Source organism: Hirsutella rhossiliensis (assembly GCF_020360975.1).
Source record: "Hirsutella rhossiliensis strain HR02 chromosome Unknown scaffold00002, whole genome shotgun sequence".
NCBI classification, from domain to species: domain Eukaryota; kingdom Fungi; phylum Ascomycota; class Sordariomycetes; order Hypocreales; family Ophiocordycipitaceae; genus Hirsutella; species Hirsutella rhossiliensis.
In genome coordinates this window covers 6,826,789-6,842,042 of record NW_025408668.1, presented here as the reverse complement: position 1 = coordinate 6,842,042, position 15,254 = coordinate 6,826,789, and the positions used below count along the sequence as shown (strand labels likewise).

The window sequence follows — 15,254 nt, the reverse complement described above, 5'->3', positions numbered from 1 at the left end:
CCAGAACGCCTTCAGCTCACTGCACCCACCCTGCCCTGTCGACCAATTCGCACTACCTTAAGTTAGTATCCACTACGGATAGTTCTGTCTGTAATACCTACCCTGCCCCCTCTTCCGAATCACCCGCGCCGGATCCATGAATAGAAATGGCCCGCGCCTGGAATGCCATAATATCAAGCCCCCTTTGCCGCCATGGCACTCCGACCAAGTATGTACTTGGTAAGCAACGAGTTGAAGGAAAGGGGCAATCTCCCGCAGCACCAGGCGTCACAATGTTCATGCACTCCATGCACCAAACCCTCGGTGTTTCCGTCTCCGGCCCATCTCGGTGCTTTGGCAGTGAGGCAGATACATACATACTCCGTACTGTACAGTACTGTACGGTGCAGCGCTGCCTCACTGCCAAGGGCCAAAGGCCAAAGGCCAAAGGCCAAAGGCACCCCGGCCGAGGCTGAGCTTGTGAGCCACGCTTGGCAGACATCCCAACAAAGAGGCGATGCCTGCAGGCTGCAATCGCATCCGATTCCACACGTCATTACACGGGCCTCGCTCGTACCCCCTCATATTGTGTCCCATTTATTATGCGGATGACCCGACGTCGTCGTCGTCGGCGGCGGCGGCGGTGCAGGAATCGACGAGGCTCTGGGCTCATGGCCAAGCCCAGCCACCACCACGTCTTGTCCAACCTCGCCACGCCCATTGGCTGGACCCCTACACCACCTGCTCGCCGTGATGACGACGACTCCGAGGGGGAGACGGGAACGGGAAAAAGAAGGGTGAATAAGGGTGCTCTCGGCTCGGTCCCCAGGCGATCGTTGTGGAGCGTCTTTTAGACTCGGCGCTGGCATGCTTAGTCCAACTGCGCGTCGTTAAATCCCGTCTACTACAGCCGTTCATCTTGGGGTTGGCCGTAGACGGTACGGAGTATGGCCAACCCTTTGACGCCGCGTCCCGGCTGCCCGGGAGACAATACCTCGAGTCGACTTCCTTCACGCACACAAATCAATTGCCGGTAAACATTAACTTGCATACTAGCACCTGACTACATCCAACGGCTGCTAAAAATTATTCTGTCCCACATCGTCACGAATCCGGACCCATTTTACGGCTGCCAAGTATGTTGAAACGTAACCGTTTTATCTCCCAAACCAGCTCGCTGTAAACAGATTTCGGAAATGGTGCATCCCGTTTCACATGTCACATCCAAATATATCCCTGCAGACCTACAACTCGTCGATAGTGAGACCCGTCGACAACACAACCCCCCCCCCTTCCGCCTCATTTCGCCTTGGACTCGTGAACCGTCTTGATAATCTTGTCCACAATGGACGGATCCGACAGCTGCCACCATCATTAGCCAAGTGCTTCGCCAGAGCAGCTATTCATGACGTCGCGAGCTCACCGTCGTCGTGTCGCCCAACTGGTCTTCCTCGCCCGCCAGGATCTTCCGCAAGATGCGCCGCATAATCTTTCCGCTTCGTGTCTTGGGCAGGTCCGGCACAACATAGATGGCTTTGGGCGCCGCAAAAGGCCCGATGCTCTTCCGCACCTGCATGATGAACTCCTTGCGCAGCGCGTCGTCCGCATTGTTGCCATCCTTGACAGCGACGAAGGCGTTGACAGCTTGGCCCGTGAGCTCATCGGCAACGCCGACAACGGCGGCCTCGGCGACAGCGTGGTGCTCGATCAGAGCCGCCTCGATTTCCGCCGTCGACAAGCGGTGGCCGCTGACGTTGACGACATCATCCACACGGCCACGGATCCAGTAGAATCCCTCGTGGTCACGGCCAGCGCCATCACCGGTAAACTGCAACGCACAACCATCAGCTCGCAGCTCGCACTTCTTGAGCGCCGAAAGGCACCGAGGGTCTCTGCTTACGTAGTAGCCCTTGTATACGTTGAGGTAGGTGTCCATATATCGCTTGTGGGCGCCGTACACGGTGCGCGCCATGCTGGGCCATGCTTGCTTGAAGGCGAGAACGCCATCGACGTCGTTTCCGTGTATTTCCTCGCCCGAAACCGGATCGATGATGGCGGGCTCGATGCCGAAGAAGGGCAGCGACGCGGACCCTGGCTTGGTCGGAGTGATTCCGGCTAGAGGGGTGATGACGTTGGAGCCCGTCTCCGTCTGCCAGTAAGTCTGTGTAGCTCATCAAGTCAGCACACAGGTCGTGCACGCGACCGTTCGAGTTGACGCAGCCCGCGTCTAAACTCACGTCAACAATGTGCGATTCCTCCCTGCCAACCACTTCAAAGTACCACTTCCAGACCTCGGCAGCGATGGGCTCCCCCACGGAGCCGAGCACGCGGAGATGCTTCATCTCGCCCCGCACATGCTCGTCACCAGCCCGTTTGAGCAACCGCAGGGCCGTCGGGGCCACGTAAAACTGAGTAATCTTGTGCTTGTCGATGATGTCCCAGTATCGCGAGAAGTTGGGATAGGCCGGGGTGCCCTCAAAGACAACCGTGGAGACACCCAGTAGTAGAGGCGCGTACACGACGTACGAATGGCCAGTGATCCAGCCGACATCTCCGCCGCAGAAGTAGCGGTCGCCTTCATGGATGTCGAAGACGTACTTGCCGGTCATGGCACAGCCGAGCAAATATCCTGCGGTCGTGTGCAGGACCCCCTTTGGTTTGCCAGTGGAGCCAGAGGTGTAAAGGAGGAACAAGGGGTCCTCGGCATTCATGATCTCGGGGGCGATGTAGCTGGGCCACTTCTCGACCTCCTCGTGCCACCACAAGTCACGGCCCGCCTGCATGGGGACATCGGCACCAGTGCGCTTATATACGAGTACGTGAGTGACACAGGAGCACTGCTTGAGGGCGTCATCGACGATTTTCTTGGTGCCGATCAGCTTGCCACCACGCTTGCCCTCGTCAGTGGTAATGACCACCTTGGACTGGGCGTCGATGACTCGGTCGCGAAGGGAGTCGGCGGAGAAGCCTGCGAAGACGACGGAATGAACGGCTCCAATGCGTACGCAGGCAAGAATGGCAACGATGGCCTCGGGGATCATGGGCAGGTAGATTGCGACGGTATCACCCTTGCGCACACCCATCTGCTTGAGAGTCCAGGCCGTCTTAGAGACTTGGCGCAACAGCTCGCCGTAGGTGACGTTGCGTCCATCCTCGGCCTCGTCGGCCTCGTAGATGAGGGCAACACGGTTGGGGTCCTTAAAGGCATGGCGATCGATGCAGTTGTAGGAGGCATTGAGCTGACCCTCGACAAACCACTTGCTGTCGCCGTTGAGGAGGGAGCCGCTGTAGACGGTCTCAAAATCGCGGCTCCATGACAGCAGCTCGCGGGCGTGCTTTCCCCAGAACTTTGTGGGCTCCGTTATGGACTCTTTGTACAGTTTCTGATACTGCTCGAGATCTGTTGCGATGAAAACATGGTCAGAGAGACAGACGCCCGAGTCCAGCAGCAGTGCGGGCGGCACTTACTGGCCAGGTGGGGCTTGCTTGGGTGCTCTGCAGATGGTCAGCGTCGGATCTGAGGGAGCAAGCGCTAAAACGAGAGGAGCAAAGGCGCCGATGCCGGCCCGAGGGACTTCTGGCTGACCCCTGGTGGACGGCGAATTGGAGAGAAAGTCATACTTGCAAGCATCTTCTCGGGTGGATCTGCGAGAGGTTCACCGGTTAGCAACGGGAGCTCTCGCAACCCAACACAACAACAGTAACATTCCCAGCAAGGAGCCGGCCAGCCTTACGGAACGTGTCCACCTGGTGCGCCTCGTAGACGCGTGGTCCCTTTTGCCCTTCAGCCATGGCGCCGTCCGTCTCTCGGCCCGCGAAACGGTTCCTTGTGTCGGTAGGACGAGGAAAAGAAAGGGATGTATGTCCTCAGTTTCCCTCAGTCACTCCCGCTCTCTCTTTAGGCTTTTCCCCCCTTTCCTTTGCTTAACCAAGGCCCGTCGTCGTCGTCGAGCGCTCGCCGACAGTGCGGGGTACCTTGACTTCTCAATTCGCCGTCGTTTGGAAGAAAAGAAGCAAGAGTCTTGATCCGTTTGCTGCGAGCGGTCTCGTTCATGTAGGAGGGATCGCGAGAGGGAATCGGAAGGGGGAACTGGACCGAGCTCCGCGTAAAAGCAAGGTTACAGGACGACGGGAGAGGTGGGAAACAGGGAGGCGATGTGCCAAGGGGGGGGGCTAGGAATCCTCTTTATATACACACGCTACCTTTGCCCCCTACCTCGCACATTGGACAGTTACCACCGGCGCCAGTATGGTGGAGGTGGAGGCGTCGTGACTGCCTTTTTCTGTGTCGCAGTTACAGTACGTACCAGCATGTTATGTCGCTCGCCGATGGAGAAGCTACCACCTAAAGCGGCAGTAGCCTGCAAGTATCAGCGACTTGCCGCGACGTCCAAGGTACCCGAAAACATCCATGACGTCCAATCTTCTGGCAAGCATCCCCAGGTACTGGTCCAGACTGGCACGTGTGCAGGGTACCTTCCGCATATTACCCTTGTCCACGGGTCGATAGCCGGTTGCTGTTGGCGGAAATCGTCAAGCTCACGTGCCGACTACAAGGAAGGCGCTATTTGGGGGGTATCGAGGATAAACCCTACCTCCCGGACACAAGCGCCTACCAACCCTTTATGCTTGCCTGAACATACCCCAGATATAGGTGGGTAAGACTGCCGAGGCAAAATGCGTAAAGCCACGGAGAATTTGCTGATTACCCTGGTACTCATATTCGTATAGCTATGGTGAAAATACCTTGTTATCGAAGCAGCAAGGCACTTACGTACGATTGCAGCGCAAGAATCTCAACAACTGGCCCAGAATTGGCAGCGGAAAACCCCGAACTCTCTACTGCCCGATTGGCCAACCCAGCACGAGCAAGAGTTTTGGTCATCTCGTCATCTGCGGGGGGGACCGGGCGCCCCCTGACCCTGCGTGCCAAGGCCCGGCTCAGTTTGGTGGACATTACAGTTGTCCTACATAGATCCTGAACCTGTGTGGCCCGGGCAGCCGGGGCGCGGGTGCTGATGAATCAGACTTTTGCCGCTGTCGACTTGGCCCGTCTCCTCCCTTGCCCCGAGAGCTCGCGGGGTGCCTTTGGGAGGTGGTCATGGTAAGACATTGTGTCCTGAAACCCCTCGGGCTATCCTTTTCTTCCCCGCATTGTGAGGTGGGCTAGCGCTATCTGCTGCTTTACCAAGCCCGGACAGAAGGATCAAGCACATAACGAGCCGGTGCCTTTCGATCACGTAATTGTATGCGAAACCTGTGTACCCCACGTAGTGCTGTGATACAGCAGAGCGAGATAGACCTTTTGCATACCCTCGCCAAGCCAGACGATGCTTCCCTCGATATTCCAGACCGCTTTGCATATGCGTTGAAGCTTGCGAGCGAAGTCACCTTTGGTCTGGCGGCATAACAAGTCGGCTGCCCTGATCCCGGATACCAAGGTGGTCAATGTGAGCTCTAGAAGCCCGACAGAGGAGCACGGAGCAGCCCATGCAGCGCATGAAGACAATCCCCTCTTCTTGTGGTTGCATCCAGCCAGTGCACGTCGGGTAGCCCAGCCGGCATTGCATGTATGTGCGAGGCGTGCGTGCGTGGAGATGGGGAGTCGGGACGAAAGCACTCGAAAGGGGGGACACGTTACAGAGGCTGCTGCGCCATCTCCGGTCGTTGGCTCCTGGCCTGCCAGCTGCGGGGTTGGGCTGTGCAACTCCCCCAGTCGAGGCATGCACATCACCTACCCTAGGGCCACCGCCCGGCCTTCAGCGCCCTGTCTCAGCTGGTACCCGTGCCACGCCCCAAATACGAGGCTTTCCGAACCAGAAGAGAAGGCCCTATGTCGCTATATCGATCGTTTGGATAATATAAACCTTGCGGTACGCGTCGAGTTCGTTACTGACGCGGCAAACTGTATCTTGCGCGAGCGGTCTAGCCAGCGCGACGCTCCTACCGTGGGGCCAAACTGGACTTCTCGCTTCTTAAAGCGTCACGGCTACTTCAAAAAGCGCCAAAAAAGGCTTCAAGCAGAGCGCCAAGTCTCCGAGAATCTTACACGAGTTAACCAGTATTTCCAGCATCTTCGGCAGGTTATCCAAGACAATGGTATACCTCCTGAGGATATCTGGAATATGGACGAGACTGGTTTTCGCATCGGGGTTGGAAAAGACCAGCTGATTGTGACAAAACGGAGGAGAGCTCATTATTTTGGCATTCCTGAGAATAGGGAATCCGCTACTGCGATCGAAGCTATCTCGGCGAATGGGGAGGTTGTTCCGGCTTTTTTGATACTCGCTGGCCAGATGCACATGGCTTCATGGTATCAAATACCTGAGCTAGATCCTGACACAGTTATTCGACCCACGCCTACTGGTTACTCAAACGACGTGATTAGTCTGGAGTGGCTCCAGCATTTTGACAAGCACTCGGAAAAAAGCTCAAGAAGCTCGAAGCGACTTCTAATTCTTGATGGTCATGGCTCTCACCATACCAGGCAGTTCATTGAATACTGCGACAACCACAATATTATTCCCTTCGGCATGCCGCCTAATCTCACGCATGCACTTCAGCCTTTGGACGTTGTCGTTTTCCAGCCCCTAAAGCACTATCACGCCAAGGCTTTAGATGTCATGGTTCGAGATGGCCTCGTCAACATAACCAAGCTTGAGTTTCTCTCCTGCATTCAACAAGTACGATTGCATGCTTTCAAGGAGAGTACTATACGCTCCGCATTTCGCAAGACAGGAATCTTCCCATTCAATCCACAAGTAGTACTTCAATGTTTGAAGCTCGTCAAGCCACGACACCCACACCTCCTCCCAATTCAGGACCACACTCCTCACCTTTCGAGACACCATTGACTCTACGACAAATAAACAAGGTAGCGGACAAATTAGATCTCGTCCTTGAAGACGATAAAGCCTGGATCCCGACTTTTCTCACGATCTCAGTCGATTTATTCGAGGATCGCTATCTCTGGCGACTGAGCTCGTGCAGACTAAAAGGGACTTGGGACGAACCAAAATGGCGGAGCGGATCCAAAAACAACGTAAGGCTATGAAGAATATACAGTTACAATCAGGAGGAGTATTGTCAGTGGCCCAAGGACGGAAATGGTGCAACAAAGGGGAGATGATCAGATTGCTAAAGCAAGGAAGGTAGTAGAAGACGCGGAGAAAAAGGCGCATAACGCACGCAAGCGATGGTTTGAGGAAGCAGCAAAAAAGGCACGCCAATGGAGGGGTTCAGGAAGGTTAGAACGAGTGGAAGTACGCGATTCTGAGCGTGGTACGCGGTGGTTGAAGCGATTCTAGGTCGGGGAGTCGAAATTCTGGGTATTCCGGTGGTGTGGGGATACTGGTGGTGAGCACCAACTTTAGGAGGTGGGAGCTTGCGAATTCCAAATAAAGTGGGGCGTGGCACGGGTAGTATCAGCATGGAAACGGGCGTCGTGTGATTGGGCCCGCGGCCGGTTCCCGTGCGAACCGTGTCCCGTCTGTGTAGGGGAGTTCCAGGGTTTATATTAGGCGTGGCCGCTGGCGCTCTCGCATTCCCTCCGCATGTACGGATACTGATACCGGTAATTAACCGTCTGCGCACATCAATCCATCCCAGGTCAAACTATAGCCCAAGAGTCAAGAGGGGCCGACGCCCGGGATCGGATATCCTCTCGTGTGTGTGTGTGTGTGTGTATTTTCCGTCCAGCGGCCGTAAGGCCGCTCAGGTCCCGGTGGGGCACAGGACGTGCTGAGCTAGGCTATCGAGAAAATCCTGCCACAGTAGGCCTCACCCAGCGCTTCTTGCAAGGCCTCGCAAGGGCGAGCTGTCGGGCTCAATCCCCGGAGACGGCTTTCCTACCCTCCACCGGTAGGTTGTCGCTAAGCCCGTCAATACAAGTGTCCGTGGCTATCCTCTGCAGCCAGCCTTCCCGAAGTCCATCCAGCATTTCATCGGCTCTAAGGCGCTCAGTGTCGGAGCCTGGTGCCCGTCAGCGGGTCGTCCAGGCGCGTGGCGATTGCCACAATGGTCAACCCTTGGTTTTGTCCGGTCAGAATTCTCTCGCTCTCTCGCTAACGCTGCTGTCGCAGTCCATGCTTCGGTAACCAGGCGATGGAAATAGCGCAGGAGCGGCGGCAGGAAAACCCTCGAAGGAATCAGAGGCTGTCGTGCAGCTTGCCTTCAGGGAGAAAAACCTGCGCAACCAGCCACCGTTGTTTAGAAGGGCGGGCCTTCCAATACCCACAGCTCCTTGGTTCCGAAGGAAGCTGTGAGGTCCGTGTGGACGTGTTGTCGAGACCGGCTTTGCAGAGGAATATGAACTCTCCTAATGTCTTCCTCTGTGCTGTTAGGGCCACGATGGACCCGGGCAGCAAAAGCGCGGTCGGGTGGCCTGCAAATCCGGCCCCCTGCTAGCGAGCCGCTAACAGCTCTGACGGGGGAAGAATTTTTACAGGGGAGAGTTGGGATATCCTCTCGTCCGAAGCGGGCCCGAGGTCCCGGGTAGCCGACAGGCCGCCGCCTTCGGGAAGCCCGCGTCCAGCTGAACAGTGGCTGAATAGGCATGGCAGTGGTGGGGTCCACGAATCAGCCTCATGACACTCACCGTCTTCGGGTTGCTCTACGTACATGCGGCACGATTGCCACTCGCCAAACACTCTTCGTAACGAGACATGCAGCTTCGGTCTTGCCCGAGTGCTACATGCACACCACTCGGCGGCAAAGACATGGCCGGCAAGCAAGAAACGCCGCGTTCAGCATGGTAAAGCTACCGACCAAGAGTAACATCCTACAAGTCCGTGGGGAAAGCAAGAAGAGGCGTTAGTCCCATCAACCGACAGACGAGAGGTACGCATCGCAGCCACAGACCGACATGCTGGACCGTTTAAAAAGCACCAGAACCCCCAAGAACGCCCAACAACTCTACACTCGAGCCGACCCATTACATATCCATGCTCATCAGGTACATCTCGAATATCCGCATGAACTTGGCCACAAATGCCTCGAGATGAAAAATCACCTTGGTTCCCGTCCTGATTCGGTGCTCGTAGAAGGCGGACCATTGAACCACCTCACCCTTCAATCCATCGTCAATCATGGCAAGCAGCTTGAATGTCAGGGTCTTCAGGATGGTTGTCGGGGGGATGCAATGAGACAAGAGATCGTAAAGCTTCGATCGCACCTGCAGGATCCTCGCCGGGGTGTGCTCCTCCATGATTTCCTTTGCTATCTGCCCGATGAGAGCCTCCCAGTCCGCAGGCGGGATGGCTGTGTTCTCGGTCACCTTGTCGCTGCAGCCTGTGTTAGTCAATGCCACCCGCAGCTTGCACGCCGTCGGCCACCTACTTTTGTGCATGGACGGCCTCGTACATGAGAAGCGCCCTCCGCAGATTCCTTCCGCTCTCGACCGCAATTCGCTCATGCAGGCCCTTAAGAACCTCCCAGTTCTCCTTTCTGGCCGATTGCGCCAGCACGTCGCAGATCTCTTCGTGCGTCGGCGCCGCGACTCTGACCAGCAGTGTTCTCGAGCGGATGGGCGCGATGATGTTGGATGTCGAGTTTGCCAAAAGGATCAGCCGCAAGTTGGGCGAGTACTTCTCCATGGTCCGGCGCAGCGCGGCCTGCGCGTCTCGCGTGAGCTGATCCGCCTCGTTGATCACGACCACCTTGAACCGCTGCTTGGCAGACTGATCGACCTGCTGCGTCTGCGCGACTTCCTTCAGCAGGTCTTGTACCACTACCCTGTCATAGTTTCCCACGTCGGACGGCGTGATTTCGAGATGATAGACGGAGGCGACGATATTGAACTCGAGCTTCCGATTACTCGTCGTCTGGAACACGCGAGCGTCGACCTTGATCTTCTCCACCCCGGGACCATACAGCTCCTTCAACGTTGCAACTACCCTGGTCTTCTTGCCGGCACCCGAGGGGCCGTACACAAGAAGATGGGGAAAGTCACCGCTTTGCGCCTGAGCCAGGTCAGCTTTTCTCCAGTGCTAGAAAGTCGAGCGCGTCTTACCAGCGATTGGAGTCTCTCCGACAACTCATGATGATAGCTCAAGGCTTCGATTGACCGGGGCCTGTGCTTGTCGACGATGAGGGCCATTTTGAAGAGGTGAGGCGGATGGCCCAAGACGCGAAGATGAACAAAGTTGTACGCCCTGTTCCCGGTGAGACGCGTCGGCGCGTTAATTGCGGGAGATCATCGGAGGAAACTCTTCTGGCCAAGTACCTCGTACCTCGAGTGGGGAGCTCAAGAGTAAGGTATGCATGCCTCGATCCGCCGCACTTCGGAAAATGAGTTGCTGAATTGACTGAGCAGAAATTAAACAATTGTTTGTTCTCGGCGGCGTCGAGTGCAGCAGGAACGATGTAGACGGACGAGGCCCTCGCCATGCTCTGCAAGAGCGCTCTTACGGTAGCCGAGACGAGCCTGCTAGTGATCCCTAAAGGTGTCGGAGCTTCGGATGGAGTGCGCATTGGCCGCCTAAGTCTCTAGATGGACGAGAAGTGCAGAGTGAATATCACACCCTTGTTGTACAAATCACACTCGCTATGAAACATGACCTCCAAGTCCGCATCGCTTCCCAAATCAGTCGTCTGACCGGCTCTTGTTCAGCGCCTATCGACATCGGCCTTGCAGATCCACGCCAAGGCAATCGTCCCCCAGGACATGGCTTGGTCCAAGCGTGAGACGATAATGCACTCATTTCATGCCCAGGTGGGACTTCATGGCAAACGGGAGGCTTCGGACGTGCTTCTCGCTTCGGTGACTGAGGTTGGCGATGACGCTTCGATTAGGGCCGCCGGGGCAACCTGTCTCCTTGGCCTCTTGAGCTCCTCCAGTGTGATGCCATCAAGCTTGGTGATGCCCACGACTGGAGGATCACCTTTCTTCACAAAGCCCCATTGGCCTGCGCTTGGTCAGTGGAAACAGGACATCCGGCCGACGGGGCAGACCAACCTGGCAGCTTATTTCCAGCCAGGCGAAAAGCATCTCTGACGACCTGCTCGTGAAGCCGTCCTCTGACTTCAAAGAGAACCTGGTTCACAGACATCCTCGTCGCCCAATGATCGAAAGAGCCTTTTCCTTTGCCCATTCGCACCTGGGACGAGTGTCAGCTCTCAGCGCCCATCGTCCCTTCTCTGCGATCTAGCGGGCCTTACCTCGTTTCCGCTGACGTACACGCCGACGTTGCAGCATTTCCGCTTGTAGAGTCGGAACTTTTCTCCGCGGAGCCGCACCTTGATTGTGTCTTCGGCCATCTTCAATTGCTTGGCGCTGATTCTCCGGTGGTGGTCAGTCATCCTCAGACCCCAGTCTCCCCATATGACAGTTGTTCCTTTCACTGAGCCTCCCGTGGCCACACGCGCTCGGCCCTTGGCCATCTTCCTCTTTCGGTCCATTTTCGGCTCCAGCCATGATCCCAGGACCGGCCCTGTTGTCGAGAACAGTCGCACATTCTGGAGTGGCCGCGCCGTGTCGAGAGTCTTCGTGTGTCGTTGTATCGGGGTTTTTAGGCTTTGCAGCGGCGATGAGCTGCATATGCTCAGCCCTCGAAAGGCACTGATTAATGGCCAAGAGCTCGCGGGTCTCATTGTCTCGGCTTGATGGCAGTGCCAGCTTCGTCCAGATGAAGCAGTTGTGGAGCTCCAGAAAATCTACCTGTCCCCAGCTTGCTGCCTGGAAATTGAGGCACGTGATCAACATCACTTTAGCTCAAGTCACGCAACTCGCGTCAGCTTCGCGTAGGCCAATTGCACGTCACTCGGTACCTTATTTCGGGTTCTTCGTCTTGTCTTCAACCACATTTGCTCCCGGCAGCATATCTTTTGACCCTGAGCGACCTCCTGCGCTCCGATTTCGACAAAATTCAGCATATGAAGGTCGAGGATGATTACTTTTTCTCGTCAAAATGCCTGATATACGGTCGTTCTTTACGCCGCGAGGTGGTGCCGCGCCCAAACCAGCTCCAGCCAAAAGCGAGGAGCCGCCCAAGGGGAAGCGGACGAGTGAGTGCTGCTGATCCAATCGGACGAGAATTTTCTAAACCATATACAGAGGGTCGAAAGGTTGTCGAGGACAGTGACGATGATGAAATTGTCGGGTTTGTCACCCACAGCAGCTTATGTGCCGCGGTTCCGACGCTGATTTTCTGCTAGACAAGCAAATCCAGCAGCCAAAGGGGTCTCCAAGAAGAAAAAGTAGTCACTTCCTCGGACATGTGAGCTGCCACAATCCGCTGACAAGAACAGGGACTTGGAGCCTAAAGGTGTAGCGATATCCACCGATGATTATTTTGCCTCGACAAAGGACAGCAAGAAACCAAAATCCAATGCACCGGGAAAAGCCGAAGCCAAAGTTCAAGTCAAAACCGAAGCTCCAGTGCGCTCGAGCCCACGAAACAAGCAAGCAGCTGCCAAACCAGCGGCGCCTGCCCCCAGTGACTCCCCTTCCAAGAAAAGAGCGACAAGGTCGTACAAGAAGCACAATGCCCATGATGACGATGCGTTCATGGAAGATGCGGACGAAGATGGTGATGACATGGCTGCAGCCGAGGTGAAAGGACGCAGCAAGCGCAAGAATGACGACTATGAAGAGGAGGCATCTGAGGAAGAAACGCTCCCAAAGCCCAAGCGCGTTGCTTCCCGAGGACGTCCTCCAGCTGCAAGCACAGTATCGGAGGAGAAGAAGAAAAGCCAAGCAAGCACATCGAGCAAGAAGCGAAAGTCCCCAGAGCAAGAATCAGACGAGGAGGAGGACCTGCCACGAAAGAAGCCAGCAGCGGCAAAACCACGAGCACCGAGGACAAAGAAAGCAGACGTGCCAGAGGATAGCGGCATACAAAATATCCTCGACAGCGTAGCAACTGTCCGGGCGCCGACGCCGCCCCCGAAGGATCCAAATGCAAAGTTCGACTGGAGGAAGGCTGCTGCGGGGGGAAGCAACGCATCGGCACAGCCAATGCAAACGGCAGATCTCCCTGAAGGCCAGGAGGAGTGCCTCAGCGGACTGTCCTTTGTTTTTACTGGCGTGTTGCAAACAATAGGTCGCGATGAAGGACAGGCACTTGTGAAGCGATATGGTGGCAAAGTCGTCGGCCAGCCAAGCAGCAAAACGAGCTTTGTCGTTCTCGGGGAGGACGCCGGCCCCAGCAAATTGGCCAAGATCCAATCACATGGAATCAAAACCATCGACGAGCACGGATTGTTCGACCTCATCCGAAAGCTTCCCGCCTTTGGAGGATCCGGCAAGGGTGCGCAAAAGGCACAGGAAAAGAAGAAGGCCGACGAGGAGAAAGTGAAGCAGCAGGTGGCCGAACTGGAAGCTGAGGAGAAGGCGAGGAAAGCCAAGGAAGCAAAGGCCGCTCGGAAGGCAGCTGCCTCTCGAGGCACAACGAACGCACCAGCGCATCCACTGGCACCGAAGGCCCTGCTGCTGACGTCGAAATATGCGCCTACGCAACTGAGCCACATTTGCGGAAACAAGGCGCAAGTCGAGAAGATCCAGGCATGGCTCCGCAACTGGCCGAAATCGAAAAAGTACAATTTCCAGAGGCGCGGAGCGGATGGCATGGGAGGCGAACGAGCTATCATTGTCTCTGGTCCCCCCGGCATTGGGAAGACCACGGCTGCCCACCTGGCCGCTAAGTTGGAGGGTTACGACGTCTTGGAGAGTAACGCCAGCGACGCAAGAAGCAAGAAGCTTGTCGAAGCCGGTGTGAGCGACGTCATGAACAACACATCGCTGCTGGGGTATTTCGCAGGCGACGGCAAGGCTGTAGATGCCGCGAAGAAGAAACTGGTGCTCATCATGGATGAAGTTGACGGCATGTCTGCTGGTGACCGCGGTGGCGTTGGCGCGCTGGCCAAATTGTGCAAGAAGACAGAAGTGCCTCTGATTCTGATCTGCAACGAACGGAGGCTTCCCAAGATGAAGCCCTTTGACCATGTCGCCTTTGATGTCAGATTTAATCGTCCGACTGTCGACCAGGTCAGGTCTCGCATCATGACGATTTGTCACCGAGAAGGCCTGAAGCTACCGCCCGCTGTCGTGGATGCATTGATCGAGGGCAGCAACAAGGACATTAGACAAATCATCAACATGATTTCGACAGCAAAGCTCGACCAGACAAGCATGAGCTTCGACCAAGGAAAGGCGATGACAAAGGCTTGGGAGAAGCACGTTGTCCTGAAGCCCTGGGATATCTGCCAGAAGATGTTGGCCGGTGGTCTGTTCTTGCCGACAAGCAAGTCAACCCTGAACGACAAGATCGAGTTGTACTTCAACGACCACGAGTTCAGCTTCCTCATGATCCAGGAAAACTACTTACGAACGAAGCCCCTGGCATTAAACGGCAAGGGTTATACGAAGCGCGAGGAAAAACTGAAGGCTCTCGAACTGTTTGACCAAGCCGCCGAGAGCATCAGTGACGGCGATTTGGTGGACCGCATGATCCACGGGCCGCAGCAACACTGGAGTTTGATGCCAACGCACGCCGTCTTCAGCACGGTTCGCCCAGCCAGCTTCATTGCCGGACAGCTGATGGGGTCCAACTTCACCTCCTGGCTCGGCAACTTCAGCAAAACCAGCAAGCTGGGCAGATACGTGCGAGAGATCCACTCCCACATGCGGCTCAAGTCGTCTGGCGACCACAACGAGATTCGCCAGCAATACATGCCAGTGCTTTGGGACCAGCTCGTTAACCGGCTGCAGAAGGAGGGGACAGACGGCGTGGGAGATGTTATCGAACTGATGGATAGCTACTATCTCACCCGCGAGGACTTTGACGCCATCAAGGAGCTTGGGGTCGGACCGATGACCGAGGAAGAGGTCAGCATCGAGACGAAGACCAAGGCTGCCTTTACCAGAACGTGGGTAACCCTCTTGTTGGTTGCTCTTTCGCTGGAGCCGCTGAACTAAACGGGTTTACAGGTACAATTCGATGAACCACCCGGTCCCTTTCATCAAGGCGTCCAACGTGATGGTGCCGAAGAAGCAAGCCAAGGAGGCGCCTGATCTGGAGGAGGCGATTGAAGAGGAGGATGACGCAGAGGTTGTTGAACCGGTGGAGGCTGATGACGACGAGGTTGACTTCACCAAGGACAAGTACATCAAGCAACCTAAGGCCAAGAAAGCGGCAAAGAAGACTGGCAAGGCGGCTCCAGCGGATAACGATGACGACAAGCCCAAAGGGCGTGGCAAGCCGAAGAAGGGAAAGAAATGATACCGGTGCAATGGAGCTTCAAATATGGCTACTCAGGCGCCCGATCTTGGACGTTGT

At 56.0% G+C, this 15,254-nt stretch overlaps 4 protein-coding genes across 4 annotated transcripts; 1 reads left to right on the top strand and 3 right to left on the bottom strand.

The window, feature by feature from the left end:
* Positions 1 to 1,278: 1,278 nt before the first annotated feature.
* Positions 1,279 to 3,771, bottom strand: HRG_02420 (AMP-binding enzyme domain-containing protein; the record flags this gene model as incomplete). The annotated part of the gene is made up of 7 exons (XM_044860891.1): positions 1,279 to 1,341; positions 1,403 to 1,807; positions 1,880 to 2,140; positions 2,217 to 3,379; positions 3,448 to 3,474; positions 3,601 to 3,624; positions 3,714 to 3,771. The coding sequence occupies 7 exons, from the start codon at positions 3,769 to 3,771 to the stop codon at positions 1,279 to 1,281; spliced, it is 2,001 nt and encodes a 666-aa protein (XP_044724524.1).
* A 5,140-nt stretch (positions 3,772 to 8,911) lies between these two features.
* HRG_02419 (DNA polymerase III, delta subunit domain-containing protein) lies at positions 8,912 to 10,075 on the bottom strand (the record flags this gene model as incomplete). The annotated part of the gene is made up of 4 exons (XM_044860890.1): positions 8,912 to 9,091; positions 9,152 to 9,260; positions 9,316 to 9,938; positions 9,989 to 10,075. 4 exons carry the CDS (start codon positions 10,073 to 10,075, stop codon positions 8,912 to 8,914), a joined length of 999 nt encoding a protein of 332 aa, XP_044724523.1.
* Positions 10,076 to 10,698: 623 nt separating this feature from the next.
* HRG_02418 (ribosomal protein l16p/L10e domain-containing protein) lies at positions 10,699 to 11,235 on the bottom strand (the record flags this gene model as incomplete). The annotated part of the gene is made up of 3 exons (XM_044860889.1): positions 10,699 to 10,883; positions 10,934 to 11,075; positions 11,137 to 11,235. 3 exons carry the CDS (start codon positions 11,233 to 11,235, stop codon positions 10,699 to 10,701), a joined length of 426 nt encoding a protein of 141 aa, XP_044724522.1.
* Positions 11,236 to 11,885: 650 nt separating this feature from the next.
* HRG_02417 (ATPase family associated with various cellular activities (AAA) domain-containing protein) lies at positions 11,886 to 15,197 on the top strand (the record flags this gene model as incomplete). Its single annotated transcript, XM_044860888.1, has 7 exons — positions 11,886 to 11,982; positions 12,032 to 12,077; positions 12,133 to 12,174; positions 12,226 to 12,378; positions 12,436 to 13,345; positions 13,400 to 14,844; positions 14,906 to 15,197. 7 exons carry the CDS (start codon positions 11,886 to 11,888, stop codon positions 15,195 to 15,197), a joined length of 2,985 nt encoding a protein of 994 aa, XP_044724521.1.
* Between the last annotated feature and the right edge of the window lie 57 nt (positions 15,198 to 15,254).